At 47.1% G+C, this 17,385-nt stretch overlaps 1 protein-coding gene across 6 annotated transcripts in view; it reads left to right on the top strand.

Annotated features, from left to right (window-relative positions):
• Positions 1-17,385, top strand: part of LAMA2 (laminin subunit alpha 2) — a 3,129,796-nt gene that overhangs the window by 1,816,187 nt on the left and 1,296,224 nt on the right. For all 6 annotated transcript variants that reach the window (XM_085611831.1, XM_085611827.1, XM_085611830.1 and 3 more), the window contains one exon: positions 6,095-6,275. In XM_085611831.1, the coding sequence (XP_085467957.1) occupies positions 6,095-6,275 (181 nt within the window). The remainder of the gene's footprint in view (positions 1-6,094; positions 6,276-17,385) is intronic.

Raw genomic sequence — 17,385 nt, 5'->3', positions numbered from 1 at the left:
ACAGAAATGAAATGAATTTCTTTCTTCTGCTCTACTTCTCTAGCTTAAAGTGAACGAATTTGATTTTTTTTTGCATTTCTCAGATAAATATAAAAAAGTTAGAATCTTTTTACGTGTTTCTACACATTCTGAATTATTGCAGCTTTTTATTTTTTTTAAAACTGACTTGTAATGAACTGTTTCTATTATCTTTTTTGCAACCAATATCTAACAAGTTTTTGAAGTGTTTAATTTCGCACTAATTGTTGTATTTTTAATCTTCATGCTTGCAAACATGCTCTCTCTTTCGTATGAAAGAGCTAAGCACCCAGGGGCATATTTGTGAGTTAATTTGCGTCGCACCACGCAACGCAACGTGATGCAAGAGTGAAGCATATTAAAAATTAGGTATATGAAGTGGCGTATGGCCGCTTTTCGTGGCCCTGCATGGCTTCATAAATCCTGAGTAATGTAACACAGCGCAATGTGCTGTGTTGCATTACTCTGCCCCAGGGAGACACACACATAGAAAGGGGATAATGCCTCTGATGATTGTTTTTGTGCAGGAAGGTGTCTCTTCCTGCACAAAAACAATCCTGCATGCACCATAGTGCAAGGGTGCCTGCCATGGCTCTAAGCAGCTCATTGTGTGCCAGCACAGGGGAAAGGACAGGAAGTTGCCATTTTGCCATAAATACGGTGCATTCTTGCCCTGTCCTAGTAATGCAATGCAGTGCAGCAAGGTGACTTGCTGTGCTGCACCACTATTTCATAATTATGGCCCCAATGTTTTAAGTGGCTCATGGGAAAGGTGATGGTGTGTCCATGTATTATATGGGATCTCAATCCATACATGATAAGGATATTGCAAGTCACCTCAGAGTTCCAAAACCTGATAAAGGAACTCCTCAGTGGCTTGCAGTATCTTTCAAATGCACGGCAGTCCCTTATATATCTCAATGCAACTACACACTACCCTCCCAAGGAAGCCACTGCCTTCTGAACCCATTGTTGACCAGTCCCTAGGTTTGTTGGGCCAATCCCTTAACATCAACTGTACTACAGAAAATAACACAGCACTTGGAACATCATGTGCAGTGTGTGCAATTCTGATTTATTTATATATCTTATTTAGCAGTTTTATATGGAGAATACGAGATCCTGTGGCTGCCAAAGCCATATACTTAAGGCCAGTTTTGTACAGTATGCAAGCAGTTTGCATAACAGTAGTTTCACATTAGTACTGCATAAGGGCAGCTTAAATACCAACAGTTTCACAAAATGCTTAAGAGAGACAAGTTTCTAACGAACATGTGATGCAGCATTTTGGCACTACACTCTTACCATTCATCCTCCGGTGGACCTTTTTATCCCATTGAGAGGTGAGGAGAGTTAACATTTCATCAATCAATTTCAATTAGCAGTGTAACTCTTTGGCTACATAATAAGGACCAGGATAACGTGACCATAGTTAAGAAGGTTGTAGGAAAGTGTCCCTTTTGACATGGTTACCCCCCACTTTTTGCCTCGTATCTGGTGCAAATTTGACTGAAATTGTACTGGTTTCATGCTAACCAGGTCCCCAATCCCAGTGTTCTTTCCCTAAACTGTACCATTGTTCCACAATTGGCACCCTTTTAGGACCCCTGTAAGTCCCTACTAAGTGGTACCTCTGGTACATATGGCCTTGGGACTGAAGAGGGTCCCTAAGGGCTGCAGTACTAATTGTGCTACTCTATGGGGCCCCTCACCAAGCTCATGCAAACTGACACAGCAGTCTGCGTGTCTTGGTGCAGGGAAAAATGAAGAGGCGATATGGCACACATCCCTGTGTCCCATTCCTACCCAGCACTGCATGTGCAGGGTGCACCATACCCATGTGTGGGCATATCTGTGGGAGTGAATGTGTCCTTGTGATATCTAAGTTCACCCATAGATATTACAAATGCACAGGGAAGCCATGACGAGTACATGGGCTGAACACTCGTGATTATGAGTTCCCCAGCTACATGATGGCTTCACTGTACCTCTAGGTCTTTGGTACCAAACACTTCATCTTGGTAAGCCCAGACGGATGCGAGTGATGGATTTAATAATAAATGCACCCAGAGAGGACTTTAGAGGGGCCCCATGAAAACCTATCTTCTACTGGTGTGCTGACTGACTGGTCTCGACCAGCCAGCCACAATAGACAGGTTTCTGACCGCTTGAGTTGAGAGCCTTCTCTCGGAGGCAGATACATAGAGTGCACTGGGAGAAGTCTTCACACCTTCTCCACGCAGGATGTGCATTCCAGGACAGGAAGCTTCAAAGTCCCTGCCCCCTTTGTTACGCGACCCAGGCCTCTCCAGATTGTGGAGATGCACACCCCTCTGTCCTACACCCACTTTTGGCAGCAAGACAGATGGTAAAATTAGCAAGATTAGGAGGTGTGCCCACATTCAGCCAGCACCACCCCTAGGGCTGGCCAGCTGATGTGGACCCCACTTTTCAGATTCCTCCATCTTGTTTTGGACAGAATTTGCATTTTAGGGTCAGGGCTATGCCAACTTCCCACAAGAAGTGGTCATATAGAGTGTGTCGACACCCTAAAGGTAGGTAGCCCATTGGCTACTACCGTTCACTCCCCGTAAACACCCGTAGATTAAGTATTTCGGTGGTGCCCCTGAATCCAAGAACTGAGATTCACTGGATCAAGAGAAGAAGGACAATGAAGAGTCACTGGCTGGTGAGAACTGCAGCAGAACTGTGGAAGTTTGCTGCGAAGCCCTGCCTGTGCTCAGCCCTCTCTCAACAATCAAAACAGAGTGACTCGTCCTGCAAGCTGGAGAATTACCAAAGCTTTGGGTGGCCTGCCAGCACTTAAAAAATTGTCTATATTTCTCCCTTAGAGTAAAGGAGCTACTCTTCTGCAGGCACCGACAAGCAGAGTCAGGTCTACCTCCCTGCAGCTTCCCGGTCCAACCGATGCCACAGAGGACCTGGGGAAGGTACTTGTGCTCTAAAAGGTCAGATCTATTTCCTCACTGACTGTGAAGATACCAGGACCAACTGGAGTCATGCAGTACCAACCCCCAGGTTACTGAACACTCTGCACCAAACACCAACAGTGAGTATCCAGTCCAGATTCTCACTGCACCAGGACCCAGCAGCCGACGAGGGACATCAGCATCACTGAGGCCCACTTCGTGAGTGGCCCAACTGCCTTGATTTTTCCCCTGCCAGCTGTTTGTCACTGACCGCGAGGATCATCTTTGCGCACCCAGCCCAGCTGACCTAACCACTCTGCACCTGAGCTGCTTGGCCCAAGTCCCAATGAACTGGCTGTGCCCCTTTCTGCACGCAACCTTGCAACCGAAGCCCCCGTCTCGGACTTGTCCCCCTGTGCAGACTGTTTTTGGGTGCCCCCCCTCCCTCCTGCGTAGCATGCCAGTTACCAACCTCACCATCACCCGATTCTGGCAGAACCCAGGCATTTTCCAAAGAACTGCTAGACCTTGGACCTTGGCCCACTACAACTCCGAAACCAGAAGGTGAACCCCTGAAACCGACTGTACCTACCTTTAGGGATCTCTGACTTTTCTTTCCTTAGGATTGCATTGTGCGTAAAGGCGCACAGCTTTAAAAGTTTTAATTACTTGTACGAATGGCTATTGAAAAACAGTATTTAGCTATATAAGACGTTCTTGGTTTTGAAACTTATATAAAAAGAAATTTTATTTTTCTAAATTGGTCTCGGATTTATCCATTGTGTGTGTCTCATTTATTGTTTCTGTGAGTAGAACAAATGCTTAGCACTACCCTCTGATAAGCCTAACTGCTCCCCACACTATTACAAAAGAGAGCATTAGTATTATCTACTTTAGCCTCTGTAAACCAAGTGGGGACTCAGTGGACTCTAAACACAGTGTACTTCTTTTTAGTGCACCATATAGAGAGCCAGCATCCTACAAAGGTTTATTCCAAATTAGCAATTAGGTTATGGTACACAAATCTCAGCACCATGCTAAAAAGATACAGAATAACAATTGGGAAACGTAACCTCCTGAAGAAGTTTAGGCGTATCAGTATTAAGCAAACAAGTAGTTCAGTCACAGCATTACAAAAGATTAGCTTTAAAATCTGGTTCTCAGAGAATAGTTTTCGGTCCTCGCTTCTATACATGAGTAAATCTAGAATCATATAAGAATCATATAAGCTAAAGTCCACACTAAGAGGATGGTTCATTTGTCTAAGGAATCTCAAAATTCAGTGTACGGCAGAAAAATAGAAAAATCTAGGGAAGTATGAGAATTGAGACATGAAGGAAGTAAGGGAAGGTGTCAGTATTTCAGAAGCTCAGTCAAAAGTCTTCTTGTGTAAGGGAAATTGTGAGTGTTAGCCTAAACCACACTCAGCAAGAATCAGATGGGAATAAGCATAGAGGTCTAAACCTCTCAAAGTCCATGGAAAAATGCTCTAGCATCAGACAGTGTCGATTCCAGTTATTCACACAAAAGTTATTCTTGTAACATCTCTCTGTTTGCACCCAGTGGCGTAACACATGCCCCCGCAGCTCCCGTGGTGCGGTGGGGGGCCCGAGCTGCAGGGTCCCTCAGCACAGTACTCTCGTCCGAGAGCTCCAGATAAAATCCGGAGCGGGGGCCCCTCCTGGCACCTTGCAGGGGGGCCTCCTGAAATTACATTACGCCACTGTTCGCATCATTAGGGGTTCCATTGTCCTTTTCCATTCTCATGTTGTAAACTGAAACATCGGCAAACTATCCAACACTGAACATAGGAACGGCATTGTCCTCGCTCCACCAAACCCCCATGGTAGCCCTCCTGAAGGGGACTCTTCAGTTAACGCTCTGGATCTCCATGTTCTTTCTTCAAGGCCTTCTTCTGAGGCTCTCTCTCTATCACTAATGCAGTGCTGTATCTATTCTCAAACTAACAATGTGTATAAATACCTGCAGTGGGAAAAGTCATGTCTGCAGGAATGGAAAACAGAATGTTATGCAGAATGGAAAAGAGGCCAAGTAACGCCAAGTTAAACTATTAAATCAATGGTGCACATTTAATATGCATGTGCGCGTTAAACACAAATGAATATAAATTTGTCAGTACATTAGGTTCACATTGCATGTGGCATATGGTAAATCTTTAATAATCATGTGTAAGTATGGCGAAGAACTACATTTTATATGAAATATACATGGAACATTAGTGCACACATTGCATACATCCATTATCATTTCTAGAGAAATCACATTCTACATGTGTGAGGACGGTTTCTATTCAATCACCTAAGCAATATAACTTGTTTACTGAATTAAGCCACACAGTGTTATGTATGAATTCTCTAAATTTTATAGTGAATGCACTTCAATAATGATCTCCAGTGCAACATTTCTCTTTAAATTTATACCTTTAGGCCAACCAGGAACATGTGCTAAGTGTACATTTTAGGTTAAGCACTTGTGACTTATAAAGGTGGGGCCACTTTAACGTTGTACTAAATGTCTCACCTACATACAGGTTTAGCTGTCTATTGAAAACCTATTGTAAAAAATGCTAAGCATATAGTGGGGTTTGGGTCAATCCCGTACTTGTGAGTCGTGTACAGAGGTACTTAAAGTATTGGTATGCCCCCTGAATATTGAAGCTAAAATACTTAGGTATACAAAATATCGAGTCCAAAATATCGAAAGTTAACTATGCACAGATTCTATTTGTCAAACTCCCCATATATGTGCCCTGATATATATATCTTCAAGGTGTGTAGATTTGGAGTTAAGAATAGTAAATATACACTTAATCTATATGCACTTCCTTTCGATATACTTATTTTTTGGGCTATTCTAATATCTTAATATTCTTAACCTCCATATTAAGTACAATCTAAGGTATTTGATTTGGCAGCAAATTATTTATTTATACATAAAATGTAATAATACATATCATGTAGAATAAATATGCCTTGCACCACCTTAATTGTTTAAAACTGCTATGCACGAATTACGTGGTGGTGCTCGCCTGTTTTTCTGCCTTAGTCTCCCACTTCAGTTTACCTTTGGTTCTATATTCTGTGGCAGCTTTACTAACCGATGGTCACCTTTTTTCTATGCTGTAGCCGGGCACACATGGACTGCAATCATCCCGAGGATGTGTTCCCTGTAACTGCAACTCCTTTGGCTCCAAGTCATTTGACTGTGATGAGACCGGTCAGTGCCGCTGCCAGCCTGGAGTCACTGGAAGGAAGTGCGACCACTGCGCGCATGGGTACTACGACTTCCAGGAAGGAGGATGTACACGTATGTATAGCTGCCATGCCTTCAAGGAGGCCTTGTTTTATTATTTGGCCACCTCTGCTTTCGTTTTGTATTCCGGGTATTTTTGTCAACTGTCTTTACTGGGTCGTTGCTAGACTCTCTCCACTGGTGTCCAAGCCCAAAGACTGGTTCATCCTCGGCGAAGGCACAAAGTATGTGTAGCTATGTAAACATTTAGGGCCTCATTTACAATATTTTGACGCATGGCAGCTCATGAGACCTTCCGGCTGCGCTGCCGTGCATCAAAATAAAAGGAAAGCAATGCGCTGTATTTACAAGACACGGTGCATTCCTGTCCTCCTTTCCTGCGCCGGTGCACCAACAGAAGCCGTGCGCCAGCGCTGACACCCTTGCGTCATTTTGCAAAGGTGCCTGCATTGCGTGCATGATTGTTTTTATGCAGGAAGGGGCAGCTTCCTGCACAAAAACAACAATTAAAGGCATTTTCCTCTTTCTATGTAACTTCAGAATGCAGTCCGCATAGAAAGAGAAAAAAACTAGGAGATATAAAAAGTATTTCTTTTCGTTGCGCCTCCTTACGCCTTGCCTGGGGAAGCGTAGGATTCTGACGCCTTTCCACGTTTACCAAATTTTGTAAATCTGAGAATGCGTCAGGTTCCATGGATTTTGCGTGGGAACACCCAAAGAATGATGTGTGTAAGGGAAACATACTTACAAGGCCATGAAAAGTCATGCAGGGTGACTTTACATGGCCTTGTAAATATGGGGAATCCCATTGAACTGCTCGTGCAGCTAAAGCGACGCAACGGCGGTACAATGGGCTTGTAAATAATTCCCCAAAATTACAACTTGACATAACGACATCCCCTCTTAAACCTCCAAAAACGAAACTTCCAGAGAAGAAACGGCCGCTTGATAGTCCTCGTTCAACCAAGTGAAAACAAATTAAGAAGCATAACTCTTTGCTGATTTGGAAATATGTTGTTGATCGACTGCTTTCTTCACCACAAGTGAAGATAGAACGGAGTGATGATGGTGAAAAAGGAGTTTGTGGTGTGTGTGTTTCACCACATCCCATTCACTACTGAACAATACACTGCTGAAAGATCCACTCTTTTCCTGTGCTCAACTGCATGTGTGAAGCCAGACCACCTGAGGTGATCATCAAAAACATACATATATGGTGCCACTTAAAAACCATGCTTATCCCGTGAGAAACATACCTAGTGTACATTGACCAGGACCTACTCCCATGGTATCCCGCCTCCATTTTGCGTTTGCACACCATTGATAAATGCCATGTTGAATATCAATTAGCCGGGGATGGCCCTTCCTTGCCGCTCCCGGCATGCGGCGCTATGCTCATTTTGCGGGCTCATAAGGCTTTTCTGAGTTGCAAAATAGGTTTAATACCAAAAAGTATTTTTTTCTGTTGCAAACCCTGTGATTTGGAAAATCACAGTGCTTAAAATGGCTTTGTACATCTGGTATTACATGATCTTCAACTGTGTATAATGGGACCAATTCACAAAGATCTTAAAGAAATGTCGAAATCTACACATTACATGTGTGTATGACATTGCACTAAATCTACATTTTAGGTTATTCACTAGAGCACACATAGAAATCTACATAAATCCCTGGATACCTACCACTGTGGGTATTACACAGCAGTAAGTATTGTGTCACTGTGCAGTTGCACATGAAACGATCTAAAAATACAAATCTGCAGAACGATAGAATGTCCTTGTTCAGAAATATACTTGGTTATATACTGTCATGACCAGACCAGGGGCACTAGGACCCTGGGGCAAAGGGCATGTGAACACTACCACATGTTCATTTACGGAAAACCTTTCACAATAATACCAGATCACCAAGCACTGATAACAATATACGGAAATCCGAATGCAAAAATACCACCCAGGATAGAGAGGTGGGGGATACGGCTAATGGACTACAACTTCAAAATAATACACAAACCAGGGAAGGAACACAATCTGGCTGATTATGTGTCAAGGCACCCCCTGCCACAAGCATCTCAAGTAACAACCATGGCGGAGGAATACCTAAACTTCACACTCAAACACAACACACCGGCAACAATATCAATGGAAGAACTGGAACAGGAGACAAGGAAAGACCTCACCATGCAAGCAATAATGAAAGTGACGAAACAGCAAAGGTGGAGGCACGTCAACAACAACAACAACAGCTGGGAAGAAGGAGTGAGGAAAGAAGAACTGCTTGCATTAAAAAAGATCAGCGAAGAACTCTCAGAAAGCGAAAATGGAGTCTTGATGAGAGGCACCCGAATTGTAATACCGCGAACCCTGAGGAGAAAGACAGTAGAAATAGCACATGAGTCACATCGAGGGATTGTGGCAACAAAAAAAATGCTACGAGAAAAAGTGTGGTTCCCGGGACTGGACAACATGGTGGAAGACACCGTGATGCACTGCCACATCTGCCAAGTAACAGGGCCCCCATCAAAGCCGGAGCCACTACAAATGTCCAAACTACCAAAGGCAGTGTGGACAGAACTGGCGGCTGACTTCTATGGACCTCTGGAGACAGGGAACTACTTGCTGGTAATAATAGATGAATTCTCCAGATTCCCAATAGTGAGGCAGGTAGCGTCAACGTCAGCAAACGCAACACTGCCAGTCCTGGATGACGTATTCGCAGCATGGGGCTCACCACAGACACTGAAGACGGACAATGGGCCCCCATTTTCAGGCGAGGAATTCAAAAGGTTCATGGAATACCTCTGGATAAATCATCGACGAATAACTCCCCTATGGCCACAAGCAAATGGGATGGCAGAACGGTTCATAGGGACAATAAAAAAGGCAATACAAAGAGCAAAGTTGACGCAGATCTCAATAGGACAAGCTCTGTGCCAGGTCCTAAGGGACTATCGAAACACCCCTCACAGCTCCACAGGAAGGTGCCCCGCAGAACTGGTGTTGGGGCGATCGAGCAGGACGAGGTTGCCACAAGTGAAAGAAGAGGAAAGCATAGAGCGACAAGACATGGCAACGAGAGACACCGAGGCGAAAGAAAAGATGAAAGCATATGCCGATCGGAGAAGACACGCGGCAAGCTCAAAGATAGAGGAAGGGGACACCGTGGTAGTACGGCAGAAACAAGTGCGAAAATCAGACTGTGTTTTCTCAAGGGACCCATTGACAGTGACAGGAGTGAAAGGGCAGATGATAACGGCTTCAGCCGGGCCATACCACATTACTCGCAACAGCTCGCACTTCAGAGAATTGAAATCAAAAAAAGAGGAGCTGCCAATACATGGGCTGAAGGAAGAGGCACACGAGGAGACAGTTCCAGCAGATATCAGAACGCAACGACCAAGAAGAGAATGCAAGAAAACAAAAAGACTAATTGAAGAAATGTGAGGAGACAGAAGTCTGCAGAACTATCTCTCTCTCTCTCTCTCTCTCTCTAACTAAAACAAAAAAAATATATATATTTGTTTGCAACAAGGGGGGAGATGTCATGACCAGACCAGGGGCACTAGGACCCTGGGGCAAAGGGCAGAGGCCAGAGGACACTGGACACCAGGTCCGGTGAGGGGAGGGAACAAGGGGAACGGGACAATCGAGGACACGAGGGGACTGAGGAGGACGTGGGAACAAGAGCGCTGTACAGGAAACCAATAAAGAAGCATCACACACCATACCTGACTCCTGTGCTTATGTAGAACACGACATATACCTATGAAATTTAGTTTTTTCTGGGGCTTCATGCATTTTTAGTTTCATCATTCGTTATTAACGGTTTGGTACATAACAGGGGGTGAAGAGTATGGGGATATAGAGAACATGATACATGGAACAAACTGCACTGCAAAACAGGTGCATCATGTGGCACAAAGCATACAGTAGACCATAAAGTCCACTGTGCGCAGGGGTTCGGCTGGGACATCCCCAGTACATATGCATAGTGCCGCAAATAATGATCAGCAATACAAAGGTTAGCTGGGGAAGGGATGGGGCTTAATAAGGGGAGGGTTAAAAAGGTTGGGGTGGGTGGAGCTCGCAGAGTTGGACTACGCAGAATTCCATGGAGTTGCATTAAAACTCAGTGGAATTCTGCAGAGTTCCATGAGCGGGAGGAATTGCTCCGCTCGCCCACCCCTAGATCTCACTAGTGTTCTGCAAGGGTGCTCTTTGTTTTGCTGGTTTGTACACAAATGCCCTGATCGCCCCTCCCCCAGCTCCTGTGTGCGGCAAGGAGTCTGTGTATTGAGTAAATACCCCGATCTTATTGGTGCACTGCACTGCAAGGCGAGGGGCCTCTGGGCTTCCTCGTGTGTTGCACGAATAGCCTGATCTCACTCGTGCACTGAGAGAGGGCCCTGTGTGTTCCGGTGTGTTGCACAAATGGCCGGAGTCCCTTAGTGTGCTGCGAGGAGGCTCTGTGCTTCTTGGTGTATTACGCAGATGCCTGCTCTGATCTCACCAGTGCAATGCTATGAGGATCTGTGCTTTGGGAGCTCCTCCCTCTTTGCGTGTTGAAGCGACTCTGTGCTCCCTGAAACATCGAGCCGGAGCTCGGTTGCCCAAGTATATGATGCCAGAGGCCTCTGTGTCCCGGTGTGCTGTGCACGTCTCTAGGGATTGTGCTGGTCATGAAGGTGACAGTAAAAATTGAGATATAATATTCACAGTGCTGGGAATCGTGGGCTGAGGCAGGAGTTATCTGGCAGCTCCACAGAAGGCCAGCATCATAAGGGAATGATAGCCAGAGGAAGCAGTCACCACAGCTGTTAGAAATGGTGTTTCTAGTTGGCTAGGGCATGCGCCTAAGCCAGGCAGAAACCACCATTCTAGTCAGGGCAAGGGAGTTACACGCTGAAGATAACCTCTGCTCACCCCCTTGGTAGCTTGGCACTAGCAGTCAGGCCTATCTCAGAGGCGATGTGTAAAGCGTTTGCGCAACACACTCACACAGAAGAAACACACTGGGTACACCACAAAAAAACTCCACACAAGGTTATATAAAACTAGCCTTTGTATTACTCATAACACACATTAGAGCGTAATCTCATATATACACTGTGCCACCTGGCACTAGGTATCACTTCACAGGGGATTATATACACTTACAGGGCCAATCGGGCCACTGTCATCACATCACTATGCACAGTTAGCAAAGCAACTAGTAACTATTGGTAAACACTGTACCTAGCATAAAACACGTTATGCATGTCCATCCTAACATCGCCTAGTACAGCATATTAGGTAAAACATAATCAGCCGTATTGCAGTGCATCATTATCAGAGCACACATGGGTACTCAGTATAGCACGTTATGCATATTATCATTGGCAATAGTGTACCAAAGTACCCACTCTCAGAGGGGGCAGACAATAGGCAATATCTCAGTACAATAGGGCCTAAACCTCAACAGCAGTGCACGTAGCCAACATTGGAACGGGGTGCACACATCATGCCCCTCTTAGGTACAAACTGCACAACAGGTCAAAATATCCCTGGGTGACCACTGGCCCCTCCAATTGGCAGTCCTAGCACCTCTGCGCTCACCACTGGGACTGCATGGTAGGTGTGTACATATCCCTAGAGGTGCACCACAATCAGCGCAACACCAGTGCCCTCTTCAGGGACACTGTGTCCTGGGGGTAGGCTTTTGGGCCATGTGCCTGCCTACCTCCTAACAGAAGCCAATCCTCATCCCCTGGGGCCTCCGTTGAGGTCTCACCCCGTTCAGGGACAGAGTGCCATGAGCAAAGGGGTGGGGTGCCACTCACCCTGCCTCCGCAAAAGAATGCCCTCAATGCTGTGCCTCTTTGATGGGCAGCTGCCCGCTGCCACCCGAGGCAGCTGCTCGGTAGGTGGGGGAATGCTGGCTTCCCGCCAGGCCTCCTACCGGTCCCGCTGCCTCCACAGCCTCCCCCTCTCTCCAAGGGAGTCGGACTCGCCTGGAATTCCGCAGGGACACGGGTGCCTTTTCAGCGGCGCGTTCCGCGCGCTGAATGCCTTCTTTCCCACAGTCAGGTTGAGAAGACACGCGGGGCTCTCCTCGATAACACGGGAGCCCCGCCCACAACCAGACGTCCTTTGTCTGACTTCCTGGGCTGCTCTGCGCCTCGCTCGTGGGCCCTGCCCACAATCAGGCCCAAACGCTGCCTGACTTCCTTTACGGCCGCAGCGCTCGCTATGAGCACAGTTGGAGCCCCCTTCTCGGGCTCAAGCCATAAAATAAAAAAGCGCCCACCACGCGTTCCTGGTACACGGGCACATCGCTGAGTGGCACAGCAAGGATATAGTGCTCCTCACCCTACCGGTGGCCCCAGCTGCACCCAGCCGGTCGGCAACATAAAGACCGGGCAGCGATCCTCTCAGGGCAATGGTGCTTAGCCCTCTCAATGCAGGGGGATAAATCTAGCAAGTACCTCACGCTGGGTCAGAGGTCACACAGGGCAGAGCTTGGCCCAGGCAGGCCAGCTCACAGGGCCCTCTGGCAGAGGGGGAGTCCTTCATGGCTGTTCCTCCTGGAGCCCAACAGTCCTTCAGCCCCCAGTAAGCACAAAAAAGCACACCTTTCATGGAGTTACAGCCCCAAAACTTATACTACATACAGTATTTGTTCTGCCTTGGCACAGGGCCTTTGACCTAGTCTAAACCAGTTCTGGGGGGGGGGCACTTAACAACAGTCCCCATTGTTAGTGTCGGCTCTGGCCCCAGACACACCACAGGGGGGTGAAGCCAGCATTCTGTAAGGCAGGCACAATCCTATTCAGACCCAGGTGCTATTCCTGCCAATACTCCCAATGCAGATCGGCCTATTCACCCTAGCACTGACTCACCCAGCCCTTGTGGAAGCACTGCACCTCCCCAACCCCTGTCCCTCCAGAGCCAGACATGCAATACACAACAGGCAAGCACAAGGGCACATAGCACACAGAAATGCCCACTTCTAAAAGTGGCATTTCTAAAATAGTGACAATAAATCTGCGCACACCATTACGCAGCGTTTATTACCACTATTCCAAACATACCGAACTTGATCACGCTACTCCTCTCAGATCAGGAATTACCACTGAAACACTTATCAGGGAATCACCAATGCATTCCTATGAGAGGGCAGTCTCACAGTAGTGAGAAACCAGAACAGCTGTTTGTCACTTCCAGGACATACCACAAAAGGTAGGACATATGCCTTATATGTCCTACCTTTTACCTACATTGCACCCTGCCCATAGAGCTAGCCAGGCCCTACCTTAGGAATGACTGATATGGAGTAAAAGAGGAGTCACAGACGTGGCAACCACTTTATGTGCCACATCACAGCGGCAGTTAACTGCGAGCGTAGGCCCTGCAATGGCAGAGGCCTGAGACAGGTTTGAAAGTCTACTTTGGTGGGTGGTGCAATCAGCGCTGCAAGCCTACCAGTAGCTTTTGGTTTACTGACCCCTGGTATATGAGATACCACATTCCTCGGGACTGATAGGTAAATTAAATATGCCAAACAGGTGTAGACCAATCTTACCACATTTTATCATAGAGAGCACATGCACTTTACACTGGACAGCAGTGATAAAGTACCCAGAGTCCTAAAACCACCAACACCATGTCTGATAAAAGACTAGGAGGAAGGCAAAAAGTTCAGGGATGACCCTGCAAAAAGGGTCAAGTCCAACAACAACATTTTGTCCCATCCAACAAGAACGAATAATACCACAGATGATACCCTATAAAATATGTCAGTAACACGGCATGTAATGTCCCGGTCATAACACATTTAAGAGGGTGTCTTTTAAAACCCTAGACTCGCATACAAAAGGGCAACCAGCTCAACCTCTTACAAGCCTCACCCACAAAATCGAAGAGGGGCCTTTACAGCCACCCTCCTTGTGTAGTTTAGCTGCATGCTGCTCTGTCTATAAAGTCCTATGACAATAACGGGCTCTGCGAGCTTGCGTCATTGCCACCGCACCACTCAGACAAGAGCATGCGCTACCTGAGCACCCTTACCTGATGAGGGCCGCCACAGATGGGCGATGGGAAATTCTGATTGTATCCAGCAAGACCCCTCCAGCTTGCTGAAGCCTCTGCCACATGCTGCTTTTGTTGCCGTGAACGTGCTGCTAATGCGTCCTCTCCAACCTCCTCACTCAAATTTGTTTTAGCAGTACACTCGCTAACCATGCAAACAGGCTTGTGATTCAGCTGGAGATCTCCAATGAGCATCTGCCCTGGCGCCCCAGCCCCCAGCTTCTCCTTCTGCTCGGAAACAGTTGCTTCAATTCAAGTAATGTTTGGCAGTGGGGGCAAACTCCACTATGTTGCGGAATTTGAGTTTTTTGCTGAACTCAGCACGGAGTCACAAAATTCTGCAAACTCCATCCGCGGAACGGAGTTAACCGCCCACCCCTAGAAAAAGGCGGGGGCAGGAGCCCAGAGGCCCGGGGGAAGATAGCTGGGTTAGAGCAAAGAGAGAAGAGTAGGAGGATTCAGAAGAGAGACTAGTGGTCGAGAAGGCGACAAGGCGAGGGGGAGAAGAGGAGAGGGAAGAGGGGAAGAAGGATGTGAGTGGGGTGAGCAGGGGTGAGAGAGGGTGGGTGGGTGCCTGTAAGGGCCATGGTAAGGCCAGAGGGTCAAGGGTAGCCGGTAATGCTGTGCCCAGTCCTGCCACAATGGACCAATGATGCCTAGCATCCACTGTCCTGGAGGAAAGGTGCCCAGGTGAGGAAGAAGGATTCTGTTTGGCCTGGATGTTATAGATGGCCCCCTCACATGAGGCAATCTGGTACATAGCCAACATCCACTCATCATGGGAGGGGGGTGGGTGAGTCCCAGTGGCAGAGGAAGCAATTATTCGCTGTTGCAAGCACCATGTGCAGTAGACGGCCCTGAAGGCGCGGGATGTCAGGGAGTCCGCAAGGTTGTTTAGTAGGATCAAAGGACAGGCTAGAGGAACCATGACTGGCAGGGTCTCACTGAGGGTGGCACCAACCACCTTCCAGAAGGATCAGACTGCAGGACTGTCGTAAAGTACATGAACCAGGTCACATTGATCGATGTCTCAGCACAAGCAGTTAGCGTGTGGCAGCAGACCTGTCATCGCAGTTTTGCCAGGGTGCAGTACCATTCATTCAGGGACTTAAACAGACAAAACTTCAACTGCGCCTCCCTGACATCTCGAACAAGCGCCTTCAGGAGTTCTGCCCATTCCTTCGGGTCTTATTCCATCTGGAGCCTGGTATGCCGTTTGATGTGGAGGCTGTTTAGTATGGGTAAGGGAAATTAAGTGGTGACCCAAAAGACTGTTAAGCCAAATATCACCCCCCAAAAGCAACCCAATGCCCTGAGATAGAAAATCACAGGGGAGGACTGGAGGGGCCAGGGGCTCATACGTAGGCAGTGGGTGAGGCAATGTTGCAGCTGGAGATACACCCAGATCTGATGGGATGGGAGGTCGAACTACTCGTGGAGCATCGCAAGGATTTGAGGGCACCTTGCTTGAGCAATTGTTGGACGGTGTGGATGTCCACAGTGTACCAAGAACCCCAGTTCAGGACCTCGCTGCTGATGCGGAGGCCAGAGTTACACCATAGAGACGCATATTCATGGAGGTGAGGGTCCACCTCAAAGAGGCAGTGGGCCCTCTGCCACGATTTGACCATTGCGTGGAGTATCGGATTCTTGGGGCCCGGGGTAAAAGCATCACCCTTATATATGGGGAACAGTCCCTGTGAGCAGTCTAGCATGGTCTGCTACACTGTTACCCACAGTGGTGGGTCTAGCGTCCCAGGAATTATGTAGATGAGCTGCTGCAAGTGAAGGACCAGGGCGTAATGCACAATTGAGGGACACTCAGGCCTCCACATCAATGGCGGGCCACAGGCCACTCGGGAGCGGGATGTTCCCCAGTTAAAAGACCGTATGCATTTGTTCACCAACCGTGGCAGTGAAAGGGGCACCAGCAAGGGAAGCATGCTTAGGACATAGGTGTATTGTGGTAGAGACACTACCCTGACTGCCTGCACCCTGACCCACAGTTAGAGGCTGAGATGTCCCACTTTTCAAAGTTAAATTGCATGCTCACCCTAAGGGGGTCAAGATTGTTTGCCACTATGTGGTCCAACCTTCAGTTAATGTACACCACCAAGTACTTTAGGCGCAAGGACTTCCACTGGAAAAGATATTCAGAGACTGCTGCATTGGTGGTCACCCAAGACTATGGCAATGCCTCGCTTTTGTCCCAATTGATCCAGTTACTCGAGAGTGACACTGCGTGCATTTTTAATTATACCAGCTAGGTTTGCCAAAATCAGAACATTCTGTCTACATATAGTAGCCAGCAATTTCTATTTTTTTGTTTTGTTTTAACTGTAAGTTCTGTATTGCATTGTGGCATTTATGTATCTCTTACTACCCCTATGTGGGGCACTGAATCACTTGCCTACATGGGTAGTATGAAGTGGGAGAGACAGACACGTGGGGCCAGATTTATCAAAGTGTCAGCCAACGCAGCACAAGCGGCAAAAATGCTGTGCTGCATTACGTGACGGGGAATGAGCAGTAGAGCCCCTTTCCTGCAGAGATATTACACTCTCTTCCCCTTTCCCTAGCTCCAGTGCAGATTTTTGCAGCTGATCGCCAGGCACACACATTTGTGCCATAGTGCAAGGGGGTGTGCATGAGTCGAGCACAGATTTTGTATGGTAAGGGTTCCCTTCCGGTAGAATTTTACTATGCTTAGACTAACTTTGAAACTTTCCAGTTTTGTTTGTATTGCCTGAATTTAACTTGTATGTATATCTGTATTTTTACTTTGGAGGCTCTGTGGACAAAGCAGAGTGCTTTGAACATTGCCCTTCTAGCTATAAGTAATCAGTGGAGTGATTGCTGAACTGGAGTTCTCTTGGCTGAAGGGGGAGAAAAAGCCTTGAGGCAGCATTTTGTGTGAGTTTTATTTTGTGTACGATGAATGCCGGAGCATTAAGGTAGAGGCTGTTGGCATAATCAAGCTTGAATTTTATGAGTATGAGGATGGTGTACAGTTTATGTTGGTATACAGGGCATGGAAAGCGAAGACAAAGCACTCTTTGTGACGTTGTTAACATGTAGTATCAAGAATCAGTCTG

Source organism: Triturus cristatus, chromosome 6 (genome assembly GCF_964204655.1).
Source record: "Triturus cristatus chromosome 6, aTriCri1.1, whole genome shotgun sequence".
NCBI classification, from domain to species: Eukaryota; Metazoa; Chordata; class Amphibia; order Caudata; family Salamandridae; genus Triturus; species Triturus cristatus.
Note: the sequence above shows the minus strand (reverse complement) of the source record. Positions and strands in the feature narration are given on the sequence as shown.